At 39.8% G+C, this 27,069-nt stretch overlaps 2 protein-coding genes across 4 annotated transcripts; one reads left to right on the top strand and one right to left on the bottom strand.

Annotated features, from left to right (window-relative positions):
• Positions 1-1,832: 1,832 nt before the first annotated feature.
• CHRNA5 (cholinergic receptor nicotinic alpha 5 subunit) lies at positions 1,833-18,776 on the top strand. Of its 3 annotated transcripts, none has more exons than XM_059482094.1 (6): positions 1,833-1,938; positions 10,587-10,738; positions 11,028-11,072; positions 12,325-12,434; positions 13,369-14,200; positions 16,170-18,776. In XM_059482094.1, exons 1-6 carry the CDS (start codon positions 1,833-1,835, stop codon positions 16,329-16,331), a joined length of 1,407 nt encoding a protein of 468 aa, XP_059338077.1. In that variant the 3' UTR covers positions 16,332-18,776. The 3 variants fall into 3 exon arrangements, with proteins under 3 accessions (XP_059338077.1, XP_059338079.1, XP_059338078.1); XM_059482096.1 differs by having other exon boundaries at positions 1,890-1,938; positions 13,369-14,191; XM_059482095.1 differs by lacking the exon at positions 1,833-1,938 and adding an exon at positions 2,235-2,298.
• Positions 18,640-27,069, bottom strand: CHRNA3 (cholinergic receptor nicotinic alpha 3 subunit). Its single transcript, XM_059481852.1, has 6 exons — positions 26,910-27,069; positions 24,755-24,894; positions 24,643-24,687; positions 23,343-23,452; positions 21,275-22,286; positions 18,640-19,835 (listed from the first exon to the last, which is right to left on the bottom strand). Exons 1-6 carry the CDS (start codon positions 27,067-27,069, stop codon positions 19,707-19,709), a joined length of 1,596 nt encoding a protein of 531 aa, XP_059337835.1. The 3' UTR covers positions 18,640-19,706.

Here is a 27,069-nt window from a genome sequence, read left to right on the forward strand (position 1 = left end):
CCTTTTATATCCCACAGCATCTGTTTTGCCTAGTTAGGACCCAGCTGCACACAAATCCACAGTTATGTAATAAAACCAGTTTCCTATGTCCTGCACGTTCTAGTGGCAGCTATGTTCAACATTGGTAACAACACATTATGGCTCTAAAATGCATCAGCTGCACTGCTCAGAAATACAAATTTCACCTGATAATCTCATGTTAGGAACACCAGGTGCAGTGTGGTAGTGAACCAGCTTCCATCAAAACTACAGAGTTGCAATTTTAGTGCAAATATTGCCCAGTAATTCTTGAAGCCCTCAGAAAACAGCAGAACTGGAGTGTCACCAAAAAAAAAAAAAAGTGGGTGTCAGTGCCCTGTTTTTTGGCTAAAATATATTTTTCATTTACTATAAAGTCTTGAGTTGACAACTGCATATACATTAAGCATTTCAAAAAAAGAGCATGCTGCATCCTTTATATGAATACTTTGACTGTAGAAGATATGCCATATACAAATGGATTCTTAATATATAAAATGACCATATTTACTGCAGAGCATTCAAATCAATACAGCCTGTCACTAGAAGTGTGCTGGGAGAAACTCCTGTGTAAGCAGCCTTTTGTGTGTGCTTGTGCAGCCTGCATTATGTCTTGCACAGACATGCACAACCCAAATATGGCTGCAGGAAAAGATAATACACAAAAACATGAGGCTAAAAATTAAGAGAGGGATTGAAATGCTCCAGTATTCTGTTTTGGACATTGAAAAGATTCACTGTTTACAGAGAGATGCAGTTTTTCTGTAAAATAAACAACTGGTATAAAAGAATTTTGAAAATCAACAACATTATTAATGAAATTGCTGTTTGGGTAGTGCTCATTTTAGAAAGGTATAAAGTTGCTAAAATTATTTGAATTAAATAAGGGATATTTTTCTGAGGAATGCGGTATCTAGCACTTTTCATGTACAAGCTGATTAACACACTAAAGTCATTTAGCCCTTCTTTCCACGTCTTTTCTCTCTATGAACTACTAAACACTGTCTTAGATGTAAAAAATGTGTTATTGCCAGCTGCTTCTATTTTTTTGGCAATGTGTACACTATACATTTCCATTAAGACGATTTAGGAAAAATCACTGATTAAATTCCACCGTGTGTGTGTTGGAAGTTGTCTTCTGTAACAGAATTTATTTACCTGATACAGAAAAATTTATTATATATGTTATATATCTGTAATATACCTAAAGATGTGGAAATATCCTATGTCTTTTTAGCCTGCATTAGTTCATCTATTTTAGATTAAAAGTTCCAAAACATTCTAAATTAGAAACTTCTAAAAATCGTACTGATTTAGAAACTTAAAAAAAAAAAAACCTACCGAGTGTTTCAAATGCAATGGAAATTAAAAGATTATTTTCTCGCCAGAGTCACTTACGCTCGCACCCTCCCAGCAGCACAGAGCAGACGCAGCAGGCGCTGCCCGGGCGGCTGTGCCGGGGTTACCGAGCGCGGGTGCTGCTGCAGCGGCCGCGCCGCGCTGGGCGCGCACCTGCTCGGCCCCGCCAGGAGCCGCTCCCGGGCGGCGGGACGGGCACGAGGAGCGAGCCTGAGGGCGCAGCGCTGCCGCCTCCTCCCCGCGGCACTGCCGGCAGCTCCTCCGGCCGCACCGGGGCCGAGAGCGGCTCCCGAGGCCGGGGGGCGGCCGGCGGTGGCGCCGGGCCCGCGCGGTCCGAGGCTCCCGCCCCCCGCGCCTCCTCACGGCCCCCGCGGGGCGGGGCCAGCGCCGCCCGGCCCCAGCGGCTCCCGGCTCCCGCCGCGGGGCTGGGAGCGAGCGGGGGCCGTGCCCAAGCCATGGCCGGGCGCGGAGCGTGGCCGTGCTGCGGCCGTCCTCCGGCCGTGCTCCTCCTCACCTGGCTCTGCGCGCCCCTGCTCGGCCAGCCCGGAGCCTCACACGCGGGTAAGGCGGCTCGGGGCGGCCCCAGGGGTGAGGGTCGGCCGCTGGGAAGAAGAGTGAAGGGTGAAAAGCGCTCCGGTGAGGAGCCAGGAGGGTGGCGGAGGGGAAGGCTCAGCCGGCCGGGGGTTCCGAGCCCTCCTGGCGCTGTGTGGGGCCGCCGGGGACGGGGCGGGCGGTACCGTGGCCCGGGGGTCTGCGGGCGCCGCTGCCCTGCCCGGCTGGGAGCCGCGGGCAGCGGGAGCGCTCCGTGAGGGGAGGGCGTGAGGCGGGATTGTGCGGGGAGGGGGGAAGCTGTCGGAGATGGGCTCTCTGCGCCAAAGCTTCGTTTTCCGCGCCGTCAACTTTTTCCCGGCCGAGGTTAAGGTAAGTCTGGTGCCGGGTGCGGTGGCGGCTGCTGAGGGAGGATCGCGGGGCTGCGCTGCCTTTGGGAGAACGAGCGGGACCTGCGGGGAGCGCTGTCAGACGGGCTCACCAGGGCTGTCCCCTCACCGGAGAGGGGGAAAATGCCTTTGCTAAACTATAGCTTTTCAGGTGTGTTATCAGTCCCGAATGCCTCACATTTCATTACCTTACATTACGTACACTTGCTAAATGTGCATGTATATAACGCTTTAAAGATCTCAGCTGCCGCAGCTTTCAGGTTTTTATCTGCTCACTTTGTGAGGGGAGGTGCAGTTGTAGGTTTGTGGTGCATCCTCTGCATCTGGTACAGAGGTAAACTTGCAGAATATGTTTTAATAACTGTAATTTCGCATAGGGATGTGTCTGCCCATGAAAACAACCCTCTTAAGAATTTATAAGACAACTGAAGAATTTATAAGACAACTGTCTTTAGTTTAGTCATGCATCATTTCTTTGACTTCAAAAGAGGCAGTCTCATAATTCAATCAGGATTTAACTTTCCGAGTTGAAGGATGTAAAACAGCATGTGAAGCTGGATTGTTTATAGAATTATACAAAGATTAAAGGAGCAAAATCACCGCTCTTCCGCAGATTTATTTAGAAACAGTTGCTTCAAAATGTTGCACATACATAATTTGTAAGTACATTCCCAAGAGTCTTGCAGAATGTCTTGAAAACATAACTACAACAATTAAAGGCAGACAGAAAATTAATGAAAGATAAATTTGAACTTTTTTTATACTAACTGAAAATTGAAAAAGTGATTGTAAATATAGTTTATTGAAAGTTGATTGTATCAACATCTAGGTTTTAATTCAGCCTACAAATACTCAGTCTGTTATTGCTGAATGTGATTTAAAAGACTATTCTTTGTCCCAAAATTTGGAAAAGGAGTGTTTTTCCTGTTCTTCATGACAGAAGATGCAAAATCATTATGTGACATTACATGATTTATATGACTGCATGGAATTACCTGCAGTCAGGGTAAGCCAGGTTTTGCCTTTTGGCACAAGCCAGCAGTTTTGACTTCACTGATAACCAGTTTTATACAGTGAGGCTAAAGTTTCTTTTCATAACTTGTTTTTTCTAAAATGAAATGAAATTTGCTATAAAAGTGCTTGTAAATTAATTTAGTGTTTCCTTCAACTAATAGTGAACGAGTATTTTATCTTGGCTAACTCTGAATTGTCAGGAGAAAATACTTGCTAATTTAAAATACAGTCAAAGTATGTCTTGTTCTTGCTCTGAATTTTTAGTTAACAGGTGAGACTCGAATGCCCAAATGGAGCTGAGGTTAACAACAACCTCTAGCCTAGCCCTGCTGTGCTGCAGACCTGTGATGGTGTTTCCCTGGCACTTCAGGCACCCAAGCATTTTCCACTCAGTTTAACGGATCAAATCTTTCTCCCTACCCAACAGAAAGCTGCAAACCTTTCTGCCTGTATGGGTTTCTTGTGATTTTTCTCTTAAAATATTTTGAGAACCTTAAAATATTTTAAGAACCTCTTTCCTTAGAGGTTCTTAAGGGGATAAATGTGAGCATTGATTCGTGGAGAAGTGCCTGTGTTGATTTGTAGAAGGAACTGTGGAAGGAAACACTTGCATAGTTTCCCACTTTTTAGAAGGGTAAAACACAGGGTTTGTGTGATATTATAGGTTTTGAAATCTCCCCATCTGGTTTTGAGCAATGTAGCTGATTTCTGTGAGCTGTAGGATTCTGTGTTCCAGTGTATCCAAGACTGGAATGGAGCTGAGTGTGCAAAACCCTCCTGAGGCAGAAGGTAAGGCTGGTGCCCAAAGCCTGCAGCACCCAGGGCTGCACTGGCAGCTTGTGAGAAGCACTGGCCTGTTTCTTATTTCCATAAGGAATTTTTAATGTACATTTCAGATTTGTGTTTAATTTCATGACACACAGCCTCTAAATTTATAAATGGTTCTACTTATCAGGTTCTACATCTTGTTCTTCCTTGTGCTATCTGCACTTCTGCACACCCTTTTTGCTGCTTGCTTTCAGCATTCCTCGAGGCTGACTTCACAGTCCATCCTCAGTGTCAGCAATCAGTGGAAATGATGGAATGATTAAAAGGGGTACAAAAAGAGATGACAAAATCCTGGATCTGTTACAGGAATGTCCTCCTGCCTTCAGCAGGACAGGGTTTTCCCTGATGTGAAAATCCTGGGAGGAGGATCCCAGTTGTGGCTGTGGAGCTGAGTGGAGCAGGCTGGTGTCAGTGAGCTGGGCAGGAGGGGCTGGGCAGGCACAGGCTGCAGTCACTGCTGCAGGGCACTGTCACTGCTGCAGGGCACTGTCACTGCTGCAGGGCACTGTCACTGCTGTGCCAGCCGTGTCACCAGGGGCGTCAGGAAGCTCTTTGGCACCTGGTGTGGACTTGCCCTAGAATCCATAGCACAGAAAGGAATGGTTGGTGGTCTTAATCTAAAGACTGACTGTCAGTTCACATCTGTTTCTGGTTAGTTTACAAACTACATGGTCTGTTACAGTTATTAACCAAACTTGTAGGTGTATTCAGAAATATGTGCCATAGTTATACCTTGTTGCTAAGCTGTTAGGGGGTAGTTTCATTCTCCTTTACAACCATCAAGTTGTACCTTTAACATTGTAAATTTGAATTGAATGTGAGAAACAGCTTCCCTACTTTCTGTGAGCAGCTCTAGTACCTCTGTGCATATTGGTAAGTACTAAGCAGTATTGCAGTTCAAAATTCCTCACACTTTCATGTCCATTATATGTTGTTTTATTTTGCTCCTGTTTGGCTGGAGGTTGATGTGCTAGGTAAAAGAGAAGGCACATATCTTCCCAGTAACTCTAAAGCCACCTTTTCCATGCTTGTAGGTGTGGTGATAGGGTTTGCCTTTATTTTTTAAACAGGGGAGGAAAAGATAATTCTGGAAAGTTCAGAATGTAATCATTGGCTTTTCCGACTTCTATTCAGTAAATAGAATAAAGTTAGTATTGCTGCTTTGACTTACATCCTAGTTAAGATGATTGTGATCTTTCTGAATGCTTGTTGTTAATTAAATGCTTGACTGTGATTGGATTCTGGGCAATTGCTAATGCATAGAAGGAAAAGTAGGCCAAAAAATTAAAGAGCATGCAGGAAGTGTAACTCATGATCTTTTTCAAAGGGTCAGAGGAATCAATATCAAATAAAACTTCAATTTGATACATTACACCTGTCTTTTCCACCTAATGAAGTAATGATGGGAGATCATCTCAATAGATATACTAGAGTACTGAAGGCAGGGATACTGTGTATATTCCTTCACCTTCCAGATTTTTAAGGAAATTATTAGTTGTTAGATTTGTGGATAAGTTTGTGTTATATACCCCAGAGTTAAAGAATATAAGGTTAACTGCAAAGTATGGATATTTTGCAGCGTTTATTGTCCTTAGTAGTGTTGTGTTTGTTTTTTTTTTTGCTGTAATGGTGGATGATTAAAAATATGCATTAGTAATATGTATTACTTCTGAAAATGCATGTTAGCATTACACTTCTAGAAAGTGACCCTTCCCCTTTCCCCATGGGCCTCCTTTTGCACCCAGTAGTGATGTAAAGAAAACCTGAAATCATTAACACTCAATTCTGTCAATTAGAAAATGCTTTGAGTTACACTGTTTAAATTAGAAAATGCTTTGAACTGCGCTGTTTAATGTCTAAGGACCAGTGTTACACCTGCACTGCCAATCTGGCTCTTAGACTCTCTATCTGAGGAGGTGCAGAGGAATACAGAGTTCAAAGGAAGCTTGTTATTTGGAGAAACATGGACTGTGGTGTTCCCCTATTTAAAAACAAAGATTTATGAAAATACCTCTGGGATCAAGCCTGTAACACTAAGTATTTCCCTGGTAATTCTTATAAAAGGAATAATGTTGCTAAATCATATTAAGATGCTAGGGAATTTAATCCCATAATGATACAGTAAATTACAAGAGTGTTATTCTTTTTTAAAACCCATCTTTTGTTTCTTATCTACAACATTTAAAAAGTTAGCCATTAGCAGCCCACGTGAAATTATGACTTGAGAACGTTATCAAGATAAATGGACATGTACATGTTTCATCATGCTACTCATGCATCTGAGGCCCATGTAATGTTTCACCCTATTTTCTAAATAGTTCTTCCAAAGTACTTTAATAAAAAAGTTTGTTAAATACCTATGAAGGAAATGGTAGAACTGAATTTTTAAATACAATGTTTTCAAGGTCAAGCGTTTCATTAGAATTTTTACTTAACCTTTGTCCTCCAGCTACTTCAGAGTTAAAAAAAAATGGAATAACTTGTGCATAAACATTTGTCTCCTTTGTGCAGAATTAAAATTTAGGCCATCCAACCTCATATGTGATTTAGGTGTAGGTTTTTTGGGGTTTTTTTGTTGCTAAATGTGGACTTACACTGAGGGGCAGTGAGAAGAATTTAAGGTGCAGATAATAAAGCAAATGCTGTCATTGGGAGTTGCCACTGACCAGCAGAGAGCTGCCTTTGGTTCAGCCTGCAGGGGTTCCCTGGCCTCAATAGAAATGGAGCCACACAAATACAGGCCAGCTCAGAACTGCCCTTCAGAGGCTACAGATCTTTTCAGTATTTTTTAGTACTCTGAGCTGGTGGCAGGGGGGAGTGTTGCCATAATCTCTTGCCATCTGATTTAGGATGAGATTGTACTCTGAGTTGTTTGTTTGCTAATCTTGCTAGTCATAGGTTTTAACCTCTTTCTGCTTTTCCCCAGCCAGCAGAGCTACTCTGCTGCCTTAAGCCACTGAAACTGTTTTACTTGTTTTCCTCTCTTTACATTTTTTCCACTTGTCACCAGCTCTTCACAATTTTTGTACTGATGTTAATACAAGGAGTGACTAAGAATCACAGCCCCTTGTTGTAATCTTAAAATCATAGATCCATGGAAAAGAGATACAAAACATACGCAGTCTGTGTAACAAATTGTTTGAATGGCCATGTTAAATAAAATGTACAAGGTAGGGGTGATTACTTATTTTGTCTTTGCCAAGTCTTAATATACTCATACCATTCCCAGCCCCTCATGGAGCTCTCCTTTGTTCAAGAAGTCTTTTCTAGACCAGTTTGCCCCAACGTGTTAATAAAGAGAATAAACTAGAAATATTGAAAATTGTGGATACATCTGTGATCAGACAAAGAAAGAAAGAAAGAATTGAACTATATTGTTAGTAAATAATGGTCGTTGTAATAGATCAGTGAGTATACTATAGGTCTGAGTACAAAATGTTTGAAAAATAATCTAAGTATAGAAAAGCAGTAAAGGAACATGTCCCCTTTGAGCAGAGCAGAGGAGATGCTGTGTTTTAAGAGAAGCTTGATCTGGAAACAACACGTACCCTGAGGATGCTGTGTCGTTGCACAGGAGCTTGTCTTACAGGAACACAGAAATGGTGAAAGTGCAACTTTGCCTCTGCATTGCTTCAAGGTCAATTAATTGAGAGGTAATATCCAGCTGCATAGTCAGTCTTAAATTCAGTTGAGAGTTGTAACTGGAGGAGGGAAATGTAATTAATGCTAATATAAAAATCAAGTATTTATGAAATATTAGGCTGAAATATACACAAAACCTTTCATAATTCAGGAAATAGGGATATAGAAATAGAGAAATTAGATTGTGTCTTCAGGAAGCATTCTTTTGGATGCCTGTAAAATGTAGGGCTTGGCAAATCTGGCTATAGTTACAAATAAGAAAAAATCCTTGGCCAATGAGAATATACTGGACCAGTTAAATATATTTTTGGCACTCGTACATTTACAAGATAACTTGTACATGTGCAGCATTCTGTTGCTGGATCCTTTTTGGCAGCAATTCTTATGTCCTGTGAGTTTTTCTGTATCCACGTGAGCTGTCTCAGTGGTATAGTGTAAGTTGCCCATCAGTTCTTTGCACATCCCACAAGTCAGAAAGATTTGTATTTTGAAACAGAAGGGTGACCTGTCTTAAAACCCAAATGTTGATTTGGCCCACAGCAAGAACCATTCAGCAGCACATTAGTGTGGGGTAAGATTTGTAGGAAAAAGTGTGATGGTGTTCACAGGGGTCTGAGGAAGAGGGAAGGGATGAGGATCTGACTCCATGTTTCAGAAGGCTTGATTTATTATTTTATGGTATATATTATATTAAAACTATACTAAAAGAATAGAAGAAAGGATTTCATCAGAAGGCTAGCTAAGAATAGAAAAAGAATGGAATGATAACAAAAGCTTGTGTCTGGGACAGAGAGTCCGAGCCAGCTGACTGTGATTGGCCATTAATTAGAAACAACCACATGAGACCAATCACAGACCCACCTGTTGCATTCCACAGCAGCAGATAATCATTGTTTGCATTTTGTTCCTGAGGCCTCTCAGCTTCTCAGGAGAAAAAATCCTAAGGAAAGGATTTTTCATAAAATGTGTCTGTGACAAAAAAGGAGTCCTGCTCCCACTGTGCTGATCCTATTTCTTAGGCTACATTCTGCTTTTGCTGCTCCTATGGCACTTCAGAGAAATCTGGTTAGTGTGTAAAATAATGATATTCCTACGGGACTTCCCCACAGCTGCAGTGCCAAAGGCAGGGGCCTGCCTTGCTGAGCTCTGCAGTGCTTTGGCTGCTTTCACCAAAGGACCTGTACATGGAGCCTTTTGTAGCACAGCAGTCACACTTCAATGAATGCAAGGGAACTTAAAACTTGGGCTGCCCATCTCGGTTTGTCTGGGCTGCAGTCATGTGGGACTGGGTTAGGTCAGTTCAGTTAATGGCTGAAGTGGGGTCAGCCTGGCCTCTGCCACCAATGCCAAGTCATGGAAGTGTTGGTCACACTCTGAGGGAGCTTTATCCAGTGTTGTGGGAACGAGAGCTCCTGCCCCGTGCAGGTGTGACACTGCCTGGCATACAGTGTAGTCATCCCAGGCAATTCTAAAATCCTAGTCCTCTTCAGTACCTATGAATTGCTGATTTACTGAATGTTGATGGTAATGAACTTCAAGCAGACATTATTTATGCTGCCTTTAATTGATACTTTGTTTCCTTTAGCTTATTTTATGAGAAAGATTAGATACTACCAATGTTTTTTCTGCTTGTATCATTCCTAGTTGATCTACTTCTGTTATGTTGAGTAAATTCACCTCCTCTCCAAACAAAGTAATGTTAATCTTTTAAATCTCTCCTTGTATGGATGACTGTCTCTGGTTTTAATCTGTTTATGTCATTCTCTGGTGATTTTCTGCTTCTGATACATCTTTTTTTAGATGGATGCTGTTAGTGAGCACATGATTTCTAGAGAGGTTGTGCCATAGATTTATGTAATAGCATAATATTATAAGTCTGCATTTAAAAGAGATGGTGGTGAGCTCCTTTCTTTTGGTTATGCTGTCCCTTAAACTGATAACAGTTGCTAGGTCTTTTTTTTGGCATAGTTCCCTTTTAAATTTCATTGGTAAGTAGTAAAAATCTTTATCTAGAACATGTCTGGTGGTCATTCTAACTTATGTCTGGGGATTGGAGACCCTTCCATGCAAGGTGATGTGTGTAGTTTGTGCTTCTCGAGGCAGCAGCCATCTTGAGGTCTTTCACAACACCTTTGAAAGCTGTTCTTATTCAAGTTCTTTAGCTAGACTCTGATCTTCCCTTTTTTTCCTCCCCTCTCTGTTAATCTTCCCCAAAATGATCCCTTGAGAGCTGTGAAAAAGAACTGGAAAGGTGCATCCCAGTCAGTGTAACATTAGAATGGGTAGAGAGTCAACTGGTAAATAGTTTAGGAAAGTGCTCTACAAGTGCAGCAAAATATATACATGGTAAATGTGCCCAAACATTAGAAGAGATACATTAAACAAAGAGACTGAAGTTTCAAACTGAATTGCAAGTTATGCAGTATTGCACAGGTGTGTAATGTGGATGTAGGTTGACAGAACTTCAGTCCCTCATGATCAGCTTTCTGTTTTAGAGGAGTTCCATAGTTGCATGGCATTGGGTAAATGATATAAGAGCTTTTTGCCTGCTGAGATTATCTTAATGTTCTTGAGTCATCAATTTTAGAAGCGTGATAATGGTATGAGGATGCCAATAAAAACAGATAACTTCATAAAATTCTACTTCCATGACCTTGGTCATGCTTCTAGAGAGAAGGGGATGAGATGAGAAATTGAACTCTGCATAAAAAAACTGTGACTGTTTGGACATAAGAATGCAGATGTACACTGCTCATTTGAATCAATGTTAATATTTTTTTATTTTAGCTGTATCTGAACCTTCTTTTATTGCTAAAAGTGAAGATCGTTTGTTCAAGCATTTATTTGAAGACTATCAAAGATGGGTTCGTCCAGTGGAACGCTTGAATGACACAATAAAAATCAAGTTTGGCCTTGCAATCTCTCAGCTAGTAGATGTGGTATGTATTGCAAATAAGTTGGTTTTCTTTTCCACTAACTTTAAAAGGAACATAATTTCATGTGAAATAATTGAGCCTGTTAAACATAATAGATTAAACATCTTAAATTATTATCTGTGTAATAAAAAATGCCCTGTAGATGAATATATAATGTTCTCATATAAACATACTTAGTGATTAGAATGCTTTCAGCAGTGTGTTTTGTATTTTAAGTTACAGACCTCTGTGAACTAAAGCAGCTATTTCCTATGGATCGATTGTTTTTTGTGATATATGCATTATTTTACAGGATGAAAAAAATCAATTGATGACAACAAATGTATGGTTGAAACAGGTATGTGTAAATATTTATGAAAATTTCTGAAGATTTATAACTGCAAATCAACATTTAGGAGAAACTTTTCTAGTTAATTGTATATTCAAAAAACTGAGCTCTTGCAAGAAATTTTATTTCACATAGTATCTTTATAGAATGTCCCTGAAAATGCTTTAAAGGATTAATTGTGACAAACCTCTTAAGAAAACCATAACAAGGTAAATAAAAGTTCACCAAATTAAAAGTAATATGATATGGCATTGCATGACCATTTAATATACCAAGGTGTATATAACCAACCATAAATTACTGCTTCAGTATGTAAGTTTTTATACAAAAGCTTTATCAAGAAAAGTATGGTTGGTGTATTATTCTGTATAATATTTTTGAGGTCTTTTTCCTGTAGGATATTTGAAATTATTGGATATACATTACTGTGAAATTCCAGTTTCAAAGTTAAATATGCTTGCTAGAAGGAAACACTTTTTTCTCTTAAGAATATTTGGGTTTGGGCAGGAAAAAGCCTCCAGCTTTGTAATTGTCAGAGTCCAGTACTAAACTTAATTGCCACTATTTACTCAGCTAATGCTGCTCACAAATCATTCTTGATTTAACTGAGAAGAATCTTTGCAGATGCTGGGTATACTTACTAGCTTATGGAATTATTTTTGTTTGGGCTAATTCTTTTCTGTTTGTTTATTTGAGTTTTTTTCCTTTTGCTTCCCATTTTTTTTCTTTTTGGTAACTGTAATTTTAGGCCAAGTTTTTATTTTTAGGAAAACTTTGAGATTAGTCAGCAAATATGAGATGGCCACGTGAGCTGATGATTCTTTGTGTCCTCTTTAATAGTTTCTGCAGGTCTTCTTGAAGTTTTAAGAGTTGGAACATGATGAGGTTTTTTTTGTATAATGAAAATGTTTAAATTGCTTCTGATTAGCTTCCAGTCATTGGTATTCATCCAGAACAAGCTTTTTTTCAAATTTAATTTATACAATTAAATTACATTAGAATAGCTCTTACTTATAAATGCATGCTCTGAAAAAGGAACATCATATCTTAAGTTCTGTACAGAAACATTGTCAAGCAGCTCTTAAAACAGAAAACAAATACTGAATGAGGTAACCACATGCCTGTTCAGCAACTTCATTGTTTGATGCAAATTTTAGTTCACTTTGATTGTTGTTAATTGCCCTGTTATCTGTTTTCATCTGCTATCACCCTGCTGAAATCCACTTCCCAATAATGATTTTTATGTCTCACATATCCACAGGAATGGATAGATGTAAAATTGAGGTGGAATCCTGACGACTATGCAGGAATCACATCTATCCGTGTCCCCTCAGATTCTATCTGGATTCCAGATATTGTGCTGTATGACAAGTAAGGTTTGAATCTTTTCATACAAAATGCATTTACTTCATAACTTCTCTGCCCAAACTGCTTCTGGGAGGCTTATTTAATGGACACAATGTGTACATTTAGTGGGCTAAAGAACCTGTGGAAGAACCTGCCTCTGAATGCAGATAGACTTTGTTGCCATGTTAAGTGCTCAGATGTTTTGCTTTACTTCCAAATGGAATTTCTAGTCCCTTTGAAAAGATTATTTCCATTTTGTTGTGTGAACTTTTTTCTTTATTGGAGAAAAATGTCTTGCACAGTGCTGGGTATAAATAGTGTAGTGTGATGGGAGGGAAGCAACTAATTTATGCTGTTGTAGATCATATTCAGCATGGAATTAAAGTCAGGCACATATAACTGTAAGGGGAGGTTGGATCGGTTTTGACTTTTTTCTTTTGAAAATTAACAGATCTCAGAAACAAGAACTTTTGAATTAACCTTTGTGCACAACCCAGGTGCACATACAGTGCTTTTACATTTCAAGACTTGTTGAGTCAGGAAAAAAGGCTGTAGCAGTGATTGTAAATTCAAGTTTGGGCACAAGTATTATTTTACCTGTTTAGTGACTCTTTTTCTTCAATAATTATAGTTTGGCTGAATTTAAAAGTACTTATTCTGTCTTACTAATAGAAACACCAGAGCTGAGTCATGCTGTTAAAGATTAGGATTTTACAATCTTTTCATAAGATTGGGACCATAGAAAGTTGCACAGATCTTTTCAGGACTTGAAAATATTCTTCAGTCTTCCAAAGCTGTTTACCTATGTTAGCTTCAGATTTGAGGGGGAAAAGTTGACTATGAAGACAATACAAAATTTTGGCTATCAAGGGATAGACAGCTGAAATGACAATAACAAATTCTTTAAATACATCCCCACAGCCCATTGTAATTGGCTGTAATTTATCTCTTCTTTCAGTGCAGATGGACGTTTTGAGGGAACATCTACAAAAACTGTGGTAAAATATGATGGCACCATTGCTTGGACTCCACCAGCAAACTACAAAAGTTCTTGTACTATTGATGTAACATTCTTCCCCTTTGACCTTCAGAATTGCTCAATGAAATTTGGTTCCTGGACTTATGATGGCTCACAGGTTGATCTAATTCTTGAAGATTATGATGTTGACAAAAGAGATTTTTTTGATAACGGAGAATGGGAAATAGTGACTGCAACAGGGAGCAAAGGAAACAGGACTGATGGATGCTGCTGGTATCCTTTTGTTACATATTCATTTATAATTAGACGTTTGCCCCTTTTTTACACTTTGTTTCTCATTATTCCTTGTATTGGGCTTTCATTTCTAACTGTCCTTGTCTTCTATCTTCCTTCAAATGAAGGTGAAAAAATTTCACTCTGCACTTCAGTACTGGTATCTTTGACTGTTTTTCTTCTTGTTATTGAAGAAATTATTCCATCATCTTCTAAAGTGATCCCACTCATAGGAGAGTACCTGGTGTTCACCATGATATTTGTGACCCTGTCCATTGTGATCACTGTGTTTGCCATCAACATCCACCACCGCTCCTCGTCCACGCACAACGCCATGGCGCCCTGGGTTCGCAAGATCTTCCTGCACAAGCTGCCCAAGCTGCTGTGCATGAGGAGCCATGTGGATAGGTACTTTGCTCAGAAGGAGGAAACAGCCACTGTGAATGGCTCAGAGTCATCCAGGAACACCTTGGAAGCAGCTCTGGATTCCATCCGTTACATTACGAGGCACGTGATGAAGGAGAATGAGGTCCGTGAGGTGGGTGTGTCAGTCCTGCTGCCCTCATTTTGTACAAGTGCAAACTAGAAAACCAAGGGCTTTACTGGGCAGCTGCATTTTAAAGATGTGCTGCAGATTTCCAGCTTTTGTACTTCGCTGAAAGTTGTGGAGTTATTTCCACTGGAAAAAAAGTGCAAATATGGTACAATACTGAGACTGTTTGGCTGATACAGTGCAGTACTTGGGGTCTTCAAAAGTCTTTTGCTGTTTTCTATTAGCTCTTATCATTAGTTACACATTGTGAGACACTTGTCTGTGACAAGAGCATGTACTGTAACTGTTCCCTACAGCACTGCTGAGATTACAGAAGGAGCTCTTTTCCACTTTAATGTTGTACCCAAAAGGCTGTCTTGAAAAATGCATTTGCCTTATATTTTCCAAATAAATACTGCCAAGACTTGTCTTGCAGCTTTCAATTTCAAATAAAAACAGTTTGAGTGCTCTAACTTATATTAATTTAAATACAGGCTATAGCCATATGTTGACCATTTTGTGCTCAGATGAAACGTGGACTCAATGACTTCCTAAGTGTTATCTTCTATCCTTACTATTATTTGTCCCTAAGTTTATCAAAAGATGTCAGAGGCTTTTTTTCAGTGTCAGAGTGCATTTTCACTCTGAATTATCCTTCATGAATGTTTACAACATTTCTGTAAGAGCATTAAAATCTGTTTTCTTTACATGCTCTTTAAGCTAGCACCATTGGTACATCAGAGATTTAAATGCTATTTCCAGTCTAACACAGAACTTTGTAGAAGTATAGAAGTCTGTGGTGTACTGTCTGTTCCTGATGGCAAAGGCTGGGGTTCTTCCAGTCTGGGAATTGCTGTCTTCAGAAGGCTCTGGTTGCTGAGAGTGTGTTCTCCCATAGGAGACTAGGAGTAATGTGCCTCCTCTGCTGTGCCTTCTCAGGACTTGATTCTGACATTGTCACAAGGGATGTGGCCTAGATTTATAGTAAATGTATCTGCTGTACTGTTACAGCAGCATCTGCATTGTATGAACAACAGAAATAGAATAGTTTGCTGTTAAATACATAATTTCCTGTAAAGGGTTCACTGTGAGAGACAAGTAGTAAGTATTTTGTTTTCCAAGTGTAATTTTGTTACTATAAACCTTGGAAATTAATATACAGCTGACTGGGGATTCAGTTGTTTTGTTATTACTGGGCTCCAGAGAATGCAAGCTTTAATTGTAAAAGTTCTTAATAAACACTAGACAGCTGGTGCTATCATGGCCTTACATCTTAGGAAACATTAGGCTTGGGAAACATGGATAGCTCCAGTTCAAATCCAAGACAATTGTTTGGCAGGGTTTTAATTTGCTTGCACAATTATATCTGCAATACTTGCAAAACTGTGTATAGATAAAAATAATTTTATCAAAAAAGAAAAAGTAGTCTTGAAACTCCTGTGAGTATTCTCCCCAGTGTATAATTCTTTGCAGCTTTCAGCAATTGTTTGTAACAAGACAGCTGCTCTGTACTAACAATTTAATTTTTTTTTTTTTTATTTACTGCTTGGGAGGTTTGGTTTTGGTTTTCTGGTTAGTTTTTAGTTTTGGGTTGGTGGTTTTGGTTGTTGGGAGTTTTTTTACAACTTTTGCTTCCAACTCCTGCTTGGGAATTCCACGTTATGGTGTCATGTGCCATGTATCCTGCAGTATGTTAGAAAATGGCAGGCCAGTCTCATCTCTATAGATGAGGATATTTGGTGCTTCTCAGGGTCAATTTCTGCATCAAAATCTACATAGCTTATCCATCTTCACAGAGGGAAGCTTGCTTCACTTCTAACTCCCAGTGTAATTATAAAACATTGCTCCAGAGGGTTTTCTAGGGACATGGTTGGATAAAGCCTATCTTGAATTAACTAATAATTGCAGGATTTGGTGCTGTGTTTTTACCTGTTCTTGCACTCACTGACCAACTCATGTGCTCTCTGTGTTTTAGGTTGTTGAAGACTGGAAATACATTGCTCAGGTGCTTGATCGAATGTTCTTGTGGGCTTTTCTTCTGGTTTCCGTAATTGGATCACTTGTGTTATTTATTCCTGTTATTCATAAATGGGCAAGTATAATAGTCCCTACCCATATAGGCAGTACAAATGCATAAAATATTTTTGGAGCTATCTCCTACTGATCTGGCTCTAAGTTTTGCAGTAACTCTGTTTCCATGCATGTTCTTTCTAGGCATGTTTCTGGTAGAGTGAAAAAAAAAAATAAATCCAGAACTAGAAAATTAGGTTTATTTAAAGCATGGCATTCCCAGGACACACAGAAGTCAGTCTGCTTATTGCCAGTCTAATGAGTTACTGCCAAGCCAGGTCAGAATTAAAAGAACCTTTTCTAGCCATGGCATGTATGATTTATTAAAAAAGCAGACACTGACAGCTACTGTGATATAGAAGGATTTCAATTTTTAATGATAATCACTGTAGTCCAATTATTAAATTACTATATAAATCATTATACTGAATATTAAATAATTGCATTTACACAGTAGAGTTGCTTATTTCAATTTAGTGCACAAAGGTGAATTTTCATCAGTTTCTCTTCAGTGTGTTGCAGAAGTCTGAAATTTCACCAGAATAATTTAAAATAATAAAAATATAAGTTAAAGCTCCTGTATATATAATATACAACTAAGAACAGAAATTTGGCCGTGTTTGACCTTTATAAATTTTCACTGGAATTTGCTGCTAAATTTTAAAGCTTGTTAATTCTGTGATACCAAGATGAGCATTTAATAAGCCTTAAAATGCCTAAAGGATGTGTGTATATTGATGTCTCCATCAGCTTTGGAAAGGAAGCCAAAGGCAGTTATTCTAATGGGCTGGAGCATTCAGATTTCTTTACTCTTGATGAAGAATTTGATACAGTGTGTGAGTTTGCAGACAGGTTCATTATTTTCTGTGTCTGGATGTTTCTCAGAATTAAGATTTTAAGCACAGGCAGAAGGAATTTGTGGAGCATCTTTCTGAAGGAAATGGATTATAAATTACTATGCTGTGGAACCAAACAGAGATGATAAATGATTTTTACATTTGTTTAATTGAACTTGAGAGCTGCCTTGGATTAGTTCTTTCACTTTAAATACCATATGTAACTCTAAGCAGCAAGGGCTTAGAGTTTTCTGAAATTCTTTTTTCCTAAGATCATTGAAAATGACCTTGCAATTTTTCAATTATTCCATTAAAATGCATTCTTTACACTGATTCCAATGCCACCTCTCTTCCTTTCTTAATAGTTTTATTTCTGGAAAAGACTCTAAAATAGTTGGGTGTTTTCCTACATTAAAGTTTTTTCAGTGTTGTTCATAATATAATTGCATCCTGTAGGCCTAATACAGGAGTAGAGCAAATCTTAGGAAGTTTTTATTTGCTTGAATTACTACATGAATAATAACATGCTTAGGTGAGAAATTTTAATGTAAACTGTGGTATCTTTGATAATTTTAAGTTTTTCTAGTGATTATAAATTTGAACAATGGATACATATTTCTCCCACGCTCCCTCCCAGATCTCCTTTAGAAAATCCCTGCACTAATTATAATAGTGATTACTTATGTCATAATTTATTTATAATTGAATATTTATTTCAAAATGTTTTAATCTGCAGGACATTCTTGGTTTTGTGTAACATCTAAAGGCTCACAGGTAGGGAAATGATATCAGGCAGACCTTTTTTTTCTTTTTTTTTTTTAATAATAGCAGTTAGGGAATTACTCTTCTTCAGTTGCACAATTACATCTGATATTGGATTTCCATTTTTCCTCTATTCCCATCATAACTTTCAAGGTGAATTTGCAAAGATTATCTGTTTTAATTCATTAATATAAGAGCTTTAATTTCTCAGCATTACTGAGGTTAAACAATGCATCAGTGACTTTCTCTGTGTGCAAGTTGCAGAAATACTTCAGATAGCTTGTTTCCTCTTCAAATACAACATTTCTTTTTAAAGTCTTCCATAGGTTTGAATTATTGAAATTTACATTTACCTGTAGAGAAAGCAAAGTGAGTACAACTATACATTAGATATCTGTCTTATTTTTTTAACTCTCCATTTCATCTCTTTCCCCTTGTTGAATGATGTCTCCAGGCTGCCCAGTTACATCATGATGGGCAGCAAGCACATTGTCCAGTGGAGTCACTCCCTTTATTATAGTAGCTCACAGTTTTTGCAAATGCATGAATTTCTTTTAGGGACTTCTAGTCTGATCATGATAGATTCAGGTAACACAGCTGACACTGGAATCCTTGGGGTCTTCTGCTTATCAGGTGTGTCTGAAACAAAAGAATGTTACTGTACTCAGAAGCATGGACTTTTACTTCTGTAACTTACTGCTGAATGTATTGAACTGTAGGTAATACTACCTTATATAGATCTGTCACTCACTCACAATAAATGAAAAAAAGGCACAATTTTCAACAGTTTGATTCTCTTTATTTTCATAAATGTTACATCACTTGATACATTGTATTTCCACAAATCTTTTGGTTTGCTACAGAGAGAACAGTTCGTATTTTTGCAAAATATCATCCAATGACAGTGTTTTGTTGCATTCTTTATTCATGCTCTTAAATAATCTGCAGTTACTGATCAAAAAAAAAGAGAGAAGATATATATGCCTAAGCAACAATTTTAGCACACTTTACAGGACTATTTTTGTCTACCTGCCTTACCTTGGCATCAAACACTTCACTACAGCAGGATGCCTCTGTATCCAAACTATCCTGTCTGAGTTTTTGATTCTTTGCATCACTTGCAGACTGTCTTATTGTGTGTTTTACTTGTACACAATTCTGAACATCATCAGGTTTGAGCAGGTTTTTTTCCTGACAGCCTTCACATACATTGCAGTCTAGGGATACACAGAGTTTACTTTATGGCTGCTTTATTACCACCATCTATTATTTACCTGTTTGTTCTCCTTTTGTACTAAAGCCCTCCTCAGTCCTTTCTTGCATTGTGTGGGTCAGTTTGTACAGCAGGTGGCAATGCCTGCACTCCAGCTGTTTGGTACTTGTGCTTCCCACCCTTCTGTCCTTGTGAGGGTATTCATGGAACTCCCTGTGAACTCCTTCCAGAAGATCCTGGCATGCTCTGAGGAAGCTTGGGACCAGACTACAAAACAAACCTAATAGCCCAAAGCATTCAACCCATCGTGACATTCCAAATACTCATGTAATTTTCCATTTCTTTATTAACCCCTTCCTAAATCACTCCTATAAAATTTCACATACTGCCTCCATCTTCTCCAGTTATTGCAGGAAGTAGCTGTAGAGCATAGCTTGTATTACTTTGAGATTAGCTGTCATAAAGGTTCCAAATTCCTTTTTCTGCATTTTGAACAAAGCTGCCTTGGTCAAGTGAAGTTGAAGCCAAGAGAGATTCTTGTTCTACTACATGGAAGAGACAGGAGGTGCTGGGAGAGGGATGCAGAGTTGATTGGCAGTTTTATTTGATTTCACCATGTTTTAGTTAATTTTTACATTTCATCTCCAGCCATCAGAGGTTGTAAAAACAATCCTGCTGTTCCTAGAATACATACCAGGATGAAAACCCATAGAAAAATACGATCAATTACCATGGCAACATATTTCCAATCATCCTGAATCTGAAAAGAAAAAAGAGAATAGCAAGTTGGCATGTTTATTAGGTGAATAAGTTGCATTAGCAGTAATACCATTTCATATAAGAAGCACAGTTTTTTCTCTAGGTAGATATCCTTATGAATACACAACTTACACATATGTTTTCACTGACAAATGAATTCATCTTGAAGAAGCTTTATTTGAATATGCTCTTTGGAGCAAAGCCAAAAGCTGCTGCTTCAAATCCAAAAGGTTTTCACCAAGACACTGGACTTGAGGAGACACAACTTCTCTATTCCAAAAATGAAAGTGTAAAGCTTTACTTTCTTAGATGAACAGGTTTGTCCAGAAAATGTTCCTGAAACAGACTGATCCTACTGGCCTTTAGGTAGTATGTAAAAAACAAAGATTAATTGGTATATAATTATTTGGTACTTTGTTATGTTGTACTGAAATTTGACCATTTTCATGCATGATGTAAAATGCATCTCTGTACCTTTCATGTAAAGAGGGAACCACATTTCAAAAAAACCCTGATTTTTCTAATTTTCTTTTCTTGCAGTGAATTTTATAGCAAGAGTGACAATGAAGTATTATATTTGTTATATATTAATAGTAATCGGTGATAATTTTTAGTTATTATTGAGATTACAATTCAATTTGTTTTGTTTTTCTTCAAGAATGATAAGAAATGAATTTGTTGGTTTTGAAATTTGTTCTTTTTAGCTTAGAACTTATTTGTTAAGGGAAACTTAAAAACCCAAAGCAACCCTTTATTTTCTGTACCAACTAAATCTAAACCTAAATAGAGTTCTGATTTAAGTATAAACAAAGTGAAGTTAGAATGAAGTGTATAGTTTGGGATTGTAAAAACTGTGATGGTGTGGCTACTGCTCATAGTATGTTTGAGGAATGTGGTAGAAAAAAACCTTTTCATTTTTTTTTCTCCTTTATTGTATTAAGATGCAGCTTTATGAAAGATGCCAGTCCCTGTCTTGCAGCAGTTTCCTCATTTAGCTACAGCACTTTACTCTGCAGCAGCAACAGAGTGAGCACCATCATCACTGTAAGGGACATTCACTCAAATTTCTGTTGGTGATGGTAAGCTGTGGGAGGGAGAATGTAACTTTCTAAAGGCCATAGGGTCAGCAAATTCCACTATTAAGATTACAACTTGAAAAATCCTAACTTCAGCTCTCATGGGATGGGTGCTTTGGTGTGTTCCCTTTAATGTGCCTCACTCAGTATATATATTGTCAATAAAGAGATCACTGTGCAGCAGAACTGCTTCTCAATTATATAAGTTAAAAATTGCACATATTTGTAATACAGCTTGTGTAATTTACTTGCAAAAAATAATGGTTTCTTTTATCTTTTTTGTCTGTTTGAGATCTTTTTCTTACCAAACACTCTAATGACAAAAGGTATCTGCAGTTTGAGTAACAGTAAAATATGTTCTTACCTCTTTTGCTTCATTCTGCATTTTCATATTTTCTGCAATGTATTTCACACTTTCAATAGCATCTCTCATTTCTGGTGACAGAACTGAAAATGAAAGCATAGGATCTACAGACTCAGAGCTTGAACTTCTAGTGAGATTGCCACTGAAATCCGAAAACTTGGTGTGCTGATACTGACAGCAGCTGCAGGCCATGTCTTGACAAGCAAAGCCATCTTTGCAGCATTTGCTTTCAGAGCCGTTGATGCAATTTAAGTTTGAAAACTCAGAAGTGAATAATGGTTTTGGCTTCTGATTATTCTCTTCATCATTGGCGGGCCTTGTCATGAACATGATCCGGGGAAGTAAGTTCAAGAAAATGGTTCTCACCCACACGGGCATTGTGTGTGTCTTGGGTGTTCTGTAGTGCACATTCAGTACAAATACTGTGATGACAATCGAGAGAGTTACAAATATCATGGTGAAAAGGAGGTATTCCCCAATAAGGGGAATTACCAGGGAAGTAGAAGGTATGGTTTCTGTGATAACAAGAAGGAACACTGTTAAAGAGAGAAGCACTGATATGCAGAGTGTCACCTTCTCACCACAGTCTGAGGGCAAATAGAAAACTAATACAGTCAGAAAAGAAATCAGCAGACAGGGAATAATCATATTGATAGTGTAAAATAAAGGTAAACGCCTGATGTAAAGAGAATATGTGATGTCTGGATATATCTCTTCGCAGCAGTTGTATTTGATATCATGTTTATACCCAGGAGCTTTAATTATAGCCCATTCTCCACTCTCCCAGTAATCTTTGAGGTTCATTGTCGAGCCAATTAGAACTAAGTCAATTTTGGCTTTGTCGTAAGACCAGGAACCAAACTTCATGGTGCAGTTCTGATAGTCAAACGGGAAGTAGGTTACATCTATTTTACATGAACTCTTAAATATAGCTGGAGGTATCCAGGTCACATCACCTGTGTATTTTAAAAGGGCCTTTGTCTTGTCATCAACCTGGAAATCCCCAACTGCACTGTAAAGCAAGTAAAAATAGCAAAAATTAGAATTATCTACTCCAGGTAGTTTCATACATTCAGATCATACACATGAACTCTTTTATCTTTTTTGGGGAAGTCAGCCATTACTTGTTTACTTGGAGCTGAATTGCTCATGCAAGACTGGCTCAGTCACCATCATAAATTCGTGTGGTTAAACTGAAACAAACAGCTCTATAAACTCACCAGGAGGAGTTGAAAGCAAATACTCTCCCTTATTAATAGCATGGCTTGGTGCAATCAATATTCAAAATGGCAAATAACAGTCTGACTAGATGAGTCTTGTAGGGCCCTTCCAACTGAATTATTTCATTCTATTCTATTCTAGATTGATCAAGCACATCAGAACTCAAGGGCTGATAAGAATATTGCTGGTATTTCCACCTCTTCCATGGACAGTGCAGGTAGTAACTATGGAAGGAGGGATTAGGGTTGGGGTGTATCTTTGCATAAGGAGTGTATTTGGTAAGAGGTTATTTTAAGTCCCACTTTGCTAACTTATATGATCCAGCTGAGTATATGAAAAAGTAAAATTAAAGGGTAATTTGAAGTTTTAAGGCCCCAGTTAGGAAAGGAGTGGCATCACTGTTGATCCATAGACCTGAGTTTTGAATCTGTGTAGCTGAGTCTATTTCTATGAGAATTGCATTCTTACAGATCCATTTAGTTATGGTTTGTCTCTTTACAGTCTTAGAAATTGACATCTAAAGTAAACTTTATCTGTGGCTTTTATTTGTCAAAGGTGTCAAATTGTGAATTTGACTGCTAAAAAGCTAGAATTTGCACTCCTTTCAGTTAAAGTTGTGACTCGCAGGGGCTTGTGGAGGCGAAAAGCCAAGTTTACTTTGCCTGCTCACTTGCAGCTCCAGGTTAGAGCTGGCATGAAGGTGAGAACAGCAATGGAGGGAGGCAGGACATGTGTGTTGAAAAGCAGCTTTTCAGTGCATTCTGTGAACTTGCTGCTGATTTTTTTAGAGCTGGTAACATCACCCCTCTCTCCCTGAATTAAGAAGTTAAATACACAAGAGCCTTACTTGTTGTATAAAACAATATCTGGCTTCCAGATCTGGCCAGATGGAACTCGGATGAATTCAGCACCTCCATAGTCTGCTGGATTCCACCGAAGCTTGTAATCATTCCAGATCTAATTATGGTAGAAATGAGTCCATGTTAGGTTTGTGAAGAAACTGAAATTCATTGGACTAGATCTGAACCATGTGCTGTCATATCACTTCTTGGGTTGATTTATTTTGGACACTACAGTGTTTAGATGTTTCTTTAACAAACACCATATGTGTGGTGTTTGTTCATATGCAGATTGTAGGGGGGCTTAGATATCTAGATGTTATATACATTTATGACTTAAATATATGTGGCTGTCCCAGGAATGCCTACCTAGTAGCTGGAACAAGCTGAAAGAAAGAATAAGACACTCTCTTTTCAGAGAGTGTAGGATTGTAATAATAATTTTGATCTCAAAAAAACAGGTATCTATGGGACAGTGAAAATAAGTTCCTGGAGGCCAGTGGCACAAGTTGTGAGCATCAGTTGAGGGTCAGAGAGCTCAGGTAACAGCCTTTGTCACTAGCGCTTGTTAAACCCCATTATGAAGAACTTGAGTATCAAGCTAAAGGTGGGAACTAAGTTGGTTACTAAGCTGACTGCAACAGTGAGTAACTGCATTTTTAAAAAGCCTTTTTAACATGAAGTACACATTTTTCGTTTGTTGTCACTTTACGGGAGCTAACCAGCACCAAGTGGCGCTGTGCGCGACCTCCGAGCCGCGGTGCTTCCTTTGCTTTGTTATCTGCCAAGGCAGCGATTTGGCATCTCTGAGCAAAAATCTTGTATTTAGCGACTGCAGCAAGTGTACCAGCCTTGCTCTCCTCCCGTCCCGTCCCGTCCCTTCCCTCCCCGTCCCCGCTGCTCGGCTCCCGTTCTGTCCCCGCCTGCCGGGCGGGGCGGCGGCCGCTGGGCGGCAGCAGCGCCCCGGGGAAGGGCTCGGGCGGTGCCAGCGGAGCGGGGCAGCCGGGTCTGCTCTGCCGGCATCCTGTGAGGGCTGCTGTGCAGGGATCCTGCCTAAGGATGCTCTCCCGGCCTCCTGTCCAGGGATCCTCCCTAAGGATGCTCTCCTGGCATCCTGTGCAGGGCGGCTGTCCCGGGGATGCGTCTGTGCCCTGAGGGAGCCGAGCCTGGCGCCGACCCCTCAGGCCCGGTGCTGCCGGAGCCCGCGGAGGCCTCGCTGGGCGGGCGGCTCCTGTGGCCCCGGGAACACTCCCGCGGCGGAGGGGCGGTGAGCTGGTGCCCTCTGGGCTGTCACTGAGCGCTACTTACGTGCTTCAGCCACAAGTTGGTTTCCATTATCTGGTTGACTTCGTCCTGGAAAAGAGAGGTGTGTCGGGAGAAGCGCCGGCCCTGCCGCGATGCCCGGCGGGGCGGTACTCACCACCTTCACCAGCTGCGACATGGACACCTCGAACTGGATGATGACGGGGTCTGAGACGTTCTTGACGGGGCGCACGAACTGGTTGTAGCTCTCGAACAGGGCCGCGTAGAGCCGGTGCTCGGCCTCGGAGCCGCCGCAGCCTGCGGATGGCACGGGGTGAGCTCGGGGCCAGCCCTGTGCGGGGCAGGGCTGTCCCGGTCCTGCCCTGGGTGCTCCCAGCCCCGAGCGGGGCAGGGCTGTCCCGGTACTGCCCTTGCTGCTCCCAGCCCCGAGCGGGGCAGGGCTGTCCCGGTACTGCCCTGGGTGCTCAGCAGAGCCTCAGCCCCTCCTGAGCGGGCAGCACTGTGCCATGAGGGCATTCGCTTGGACTGCGAGGAGGAGAGCAGTGAAAGGTAATGCTACGGCGCAGGTTTTCTAACACACGTCTGCAAATGAGTTAAAGTAACAGTTTGGGGTAATTACTAAGGAACTGGGAATGCAAAAGCACTTTCCCCTCACAGTCCCAGTCCCCCAGACCTGGCAAAGCCACAGGGATGTGAGGAAAGTGTAGCCCAACAGACCAGGCCTCTGGTAAGGGGTAAGGAGCATTGCAGTAGGAAATGAGAAGTTTGCTTTCTAGTCTGAGTCATGATTGCGTGAGTACAGTGAGGATAACAGCCTTCTTCTTGAAATATATTTTTAAAAGGATTAAAATTTGATTAACTGGTACATTCAAGGACTTTTCAGCACACTCAAAGAAATCTGCTATTTACCCCTTTATTATTCTAGGTAGTTTTTATTTATAATAGATTCCTATTTGTCCTTTTGCCACTCATAAATTCTGTTCATCCTACCCCGTGGCCAACAAAAAAGCTGCAAACTGAAATTCTTAAACAACAAGGCGCTTGACCTGTTTCAGGATGAGGTGTGAGAACCTGTAGTTTACACTGCAATTTTACTATCAATCTAGGCAATAACTGTCCCGACACTATTAGAAGCCAGTGGCCTTTTATTTTTAGAGGGCTATCTCTTAAACTCTCTTCTGGACAACACATGCTCATGAATTCCAACTGAAACACCAGAAAAAGTGTTTTGTAATTAATGTCATCATGCAAATTTGACGAAGGCACAAACTGAAGTCTGTTGAACATATTCTACAGTTCCTTTGAAACAGAAATATGGATATATATATGAAATATGAATATTTGCAAGGACACATTTATTTTCTACACGTTGTTTTTTAGTAGAGAAAGAGGGGAGGCAGAATTATCTGCAGGTGACAGACTACACAAAGCAGGTGTTACTTTTGAATCTGAGACCTCACGTCATCTCACCCTAAGACAAGGGTTTCCCTCATGTTAAACTATTCAGCTAAAAGGTCTTTTGTTTGCTTTTGGTTTTGTTTGGTTGATTTTAACCCCTTGTGCTTTCCCTTGTTCACTTGGAATACAATTTTGTTTTCAGATTAGTGAAATCATTCAAGACAACTTGCTAACTAAAAAATGAACACTTTTAAACTGCCAGTCTTGGCCATGTTACTTCTTGATATCTTCTATCTCTTAGATGGAGATCTCCTGGAATAAATACCCCCCAATCTTTTAAGTAAATAATTTTAAATCTAGGTCTTAACAACTATTATAGTCAATCCCAAACTGCCAGCCTTTTTACATGGTACCAGCACTCTAATTAAATCTAGCCTCTGCTGTTTCTAGAGAAGAAACAGTGCATTCATGTGGGGTTTTTTGTTTAACTATTTTGTGCTTTCCATATCTGCAGAGATGTGCTGTTTGCAGCACATGCTTAAAGCTCTTTAATGTTGTCACTTTCTTGTCTTCTCTGCAATATGTGAAACCACACCTTTATGTGTGAGGTGTGGTTTCACATATTGCAGAGAACATTTTAACATTTCCTTCATGTTAAAATGGCTTTATGTGTCCTGTTTGGCATTTTTAATCAGGACTACTTAACTACTTTGCAAGGATAAACTTAAACACTCCCTCCCACTGAACAACAAGCTATGTTGTTGAAAGAGCTGTACCACAATTCTGTACATTTGCCCCTTAGGCTGGAGAGCGCTTCTGCACTTCTTAAAAATAATTTGCACCAAAACCATCTCCTGCTCCCCTTTTCAACCCTCCCTTCACCATCAAAGAATAACAGATGAAGGATCACTCACCTTGCCAGAGAAAGCAAACAGCAGCAGTTAGAAGGAGAGTGTTCAGGCTCTTCATGGTGTAGTGAATGACTGCCTGTGGACAGAGGCTGTTGAGGATGAGCTGCACTGCCAGGACTGGAGGAGCAGAGGCAGCAGGGAGGGCTCGGCTCCCCCGATGCAT

Source organism: Ammospiza nelsoni, chromosome 14 (genome assembly GCF_027579445.1).
Source record: "Ammospiza nelsoni isolate bAmmNel1 chromosome 14, bAmmNel1.pri, whole genome shotgun sequence".
In the NCBI taxonomy this organism is placed as follows: domain Eukaryota; kingdom Metazoa; phylum Chordata; class Aves; order Passeriformes; family Passerellidae; genus Ammospiza; species Ammospiza nelsoni.

Coding starts and splice junctions, on each gene's coding strand:
- CHRNA5 (XM_059482094.1), top strand. CDS start 1,833: ATGGCCGGGCGCGGAGCGTGGCCGTGCTGCGGCCGTCCTCCGGCCGTG. Junction 1,939..10,586: donor GCCCGGAGCCTCACACGCGG/GTAAGGCGGCTC, acceptor TTTTTATTTTAG/CTGTATCTGAACCTTCTTTT. Junction 11,073..12,324: donor CAAATGTATGGTTGAAACAG/GTATGTGTAAAT, acceptor ACATATCCACAG/GAATGGATAGATGTAAAATT.
- CHRNA3 (XM_059481852.1), bottom strand. CDS start 27,069: ATGCATCGGGGGAGCCGAGCCCTCCCTGCTGCCTCTGCTCCTCCAGTC. Junction 24,688..24,754: donor TGTCGCAGCTGGTGAAGGTG/GTGAGTACCGCC, acceptor TCTCTTTTCCAG/GACGAAGTCAACCAGATAAT. Junction 19,836..21,274: donor TGCAGAATGAAGCAAAAGAG/GTAAGAACATAT, acceptor TTTTCTTTTCAG/ATTCAGGATGATTGGAAATA.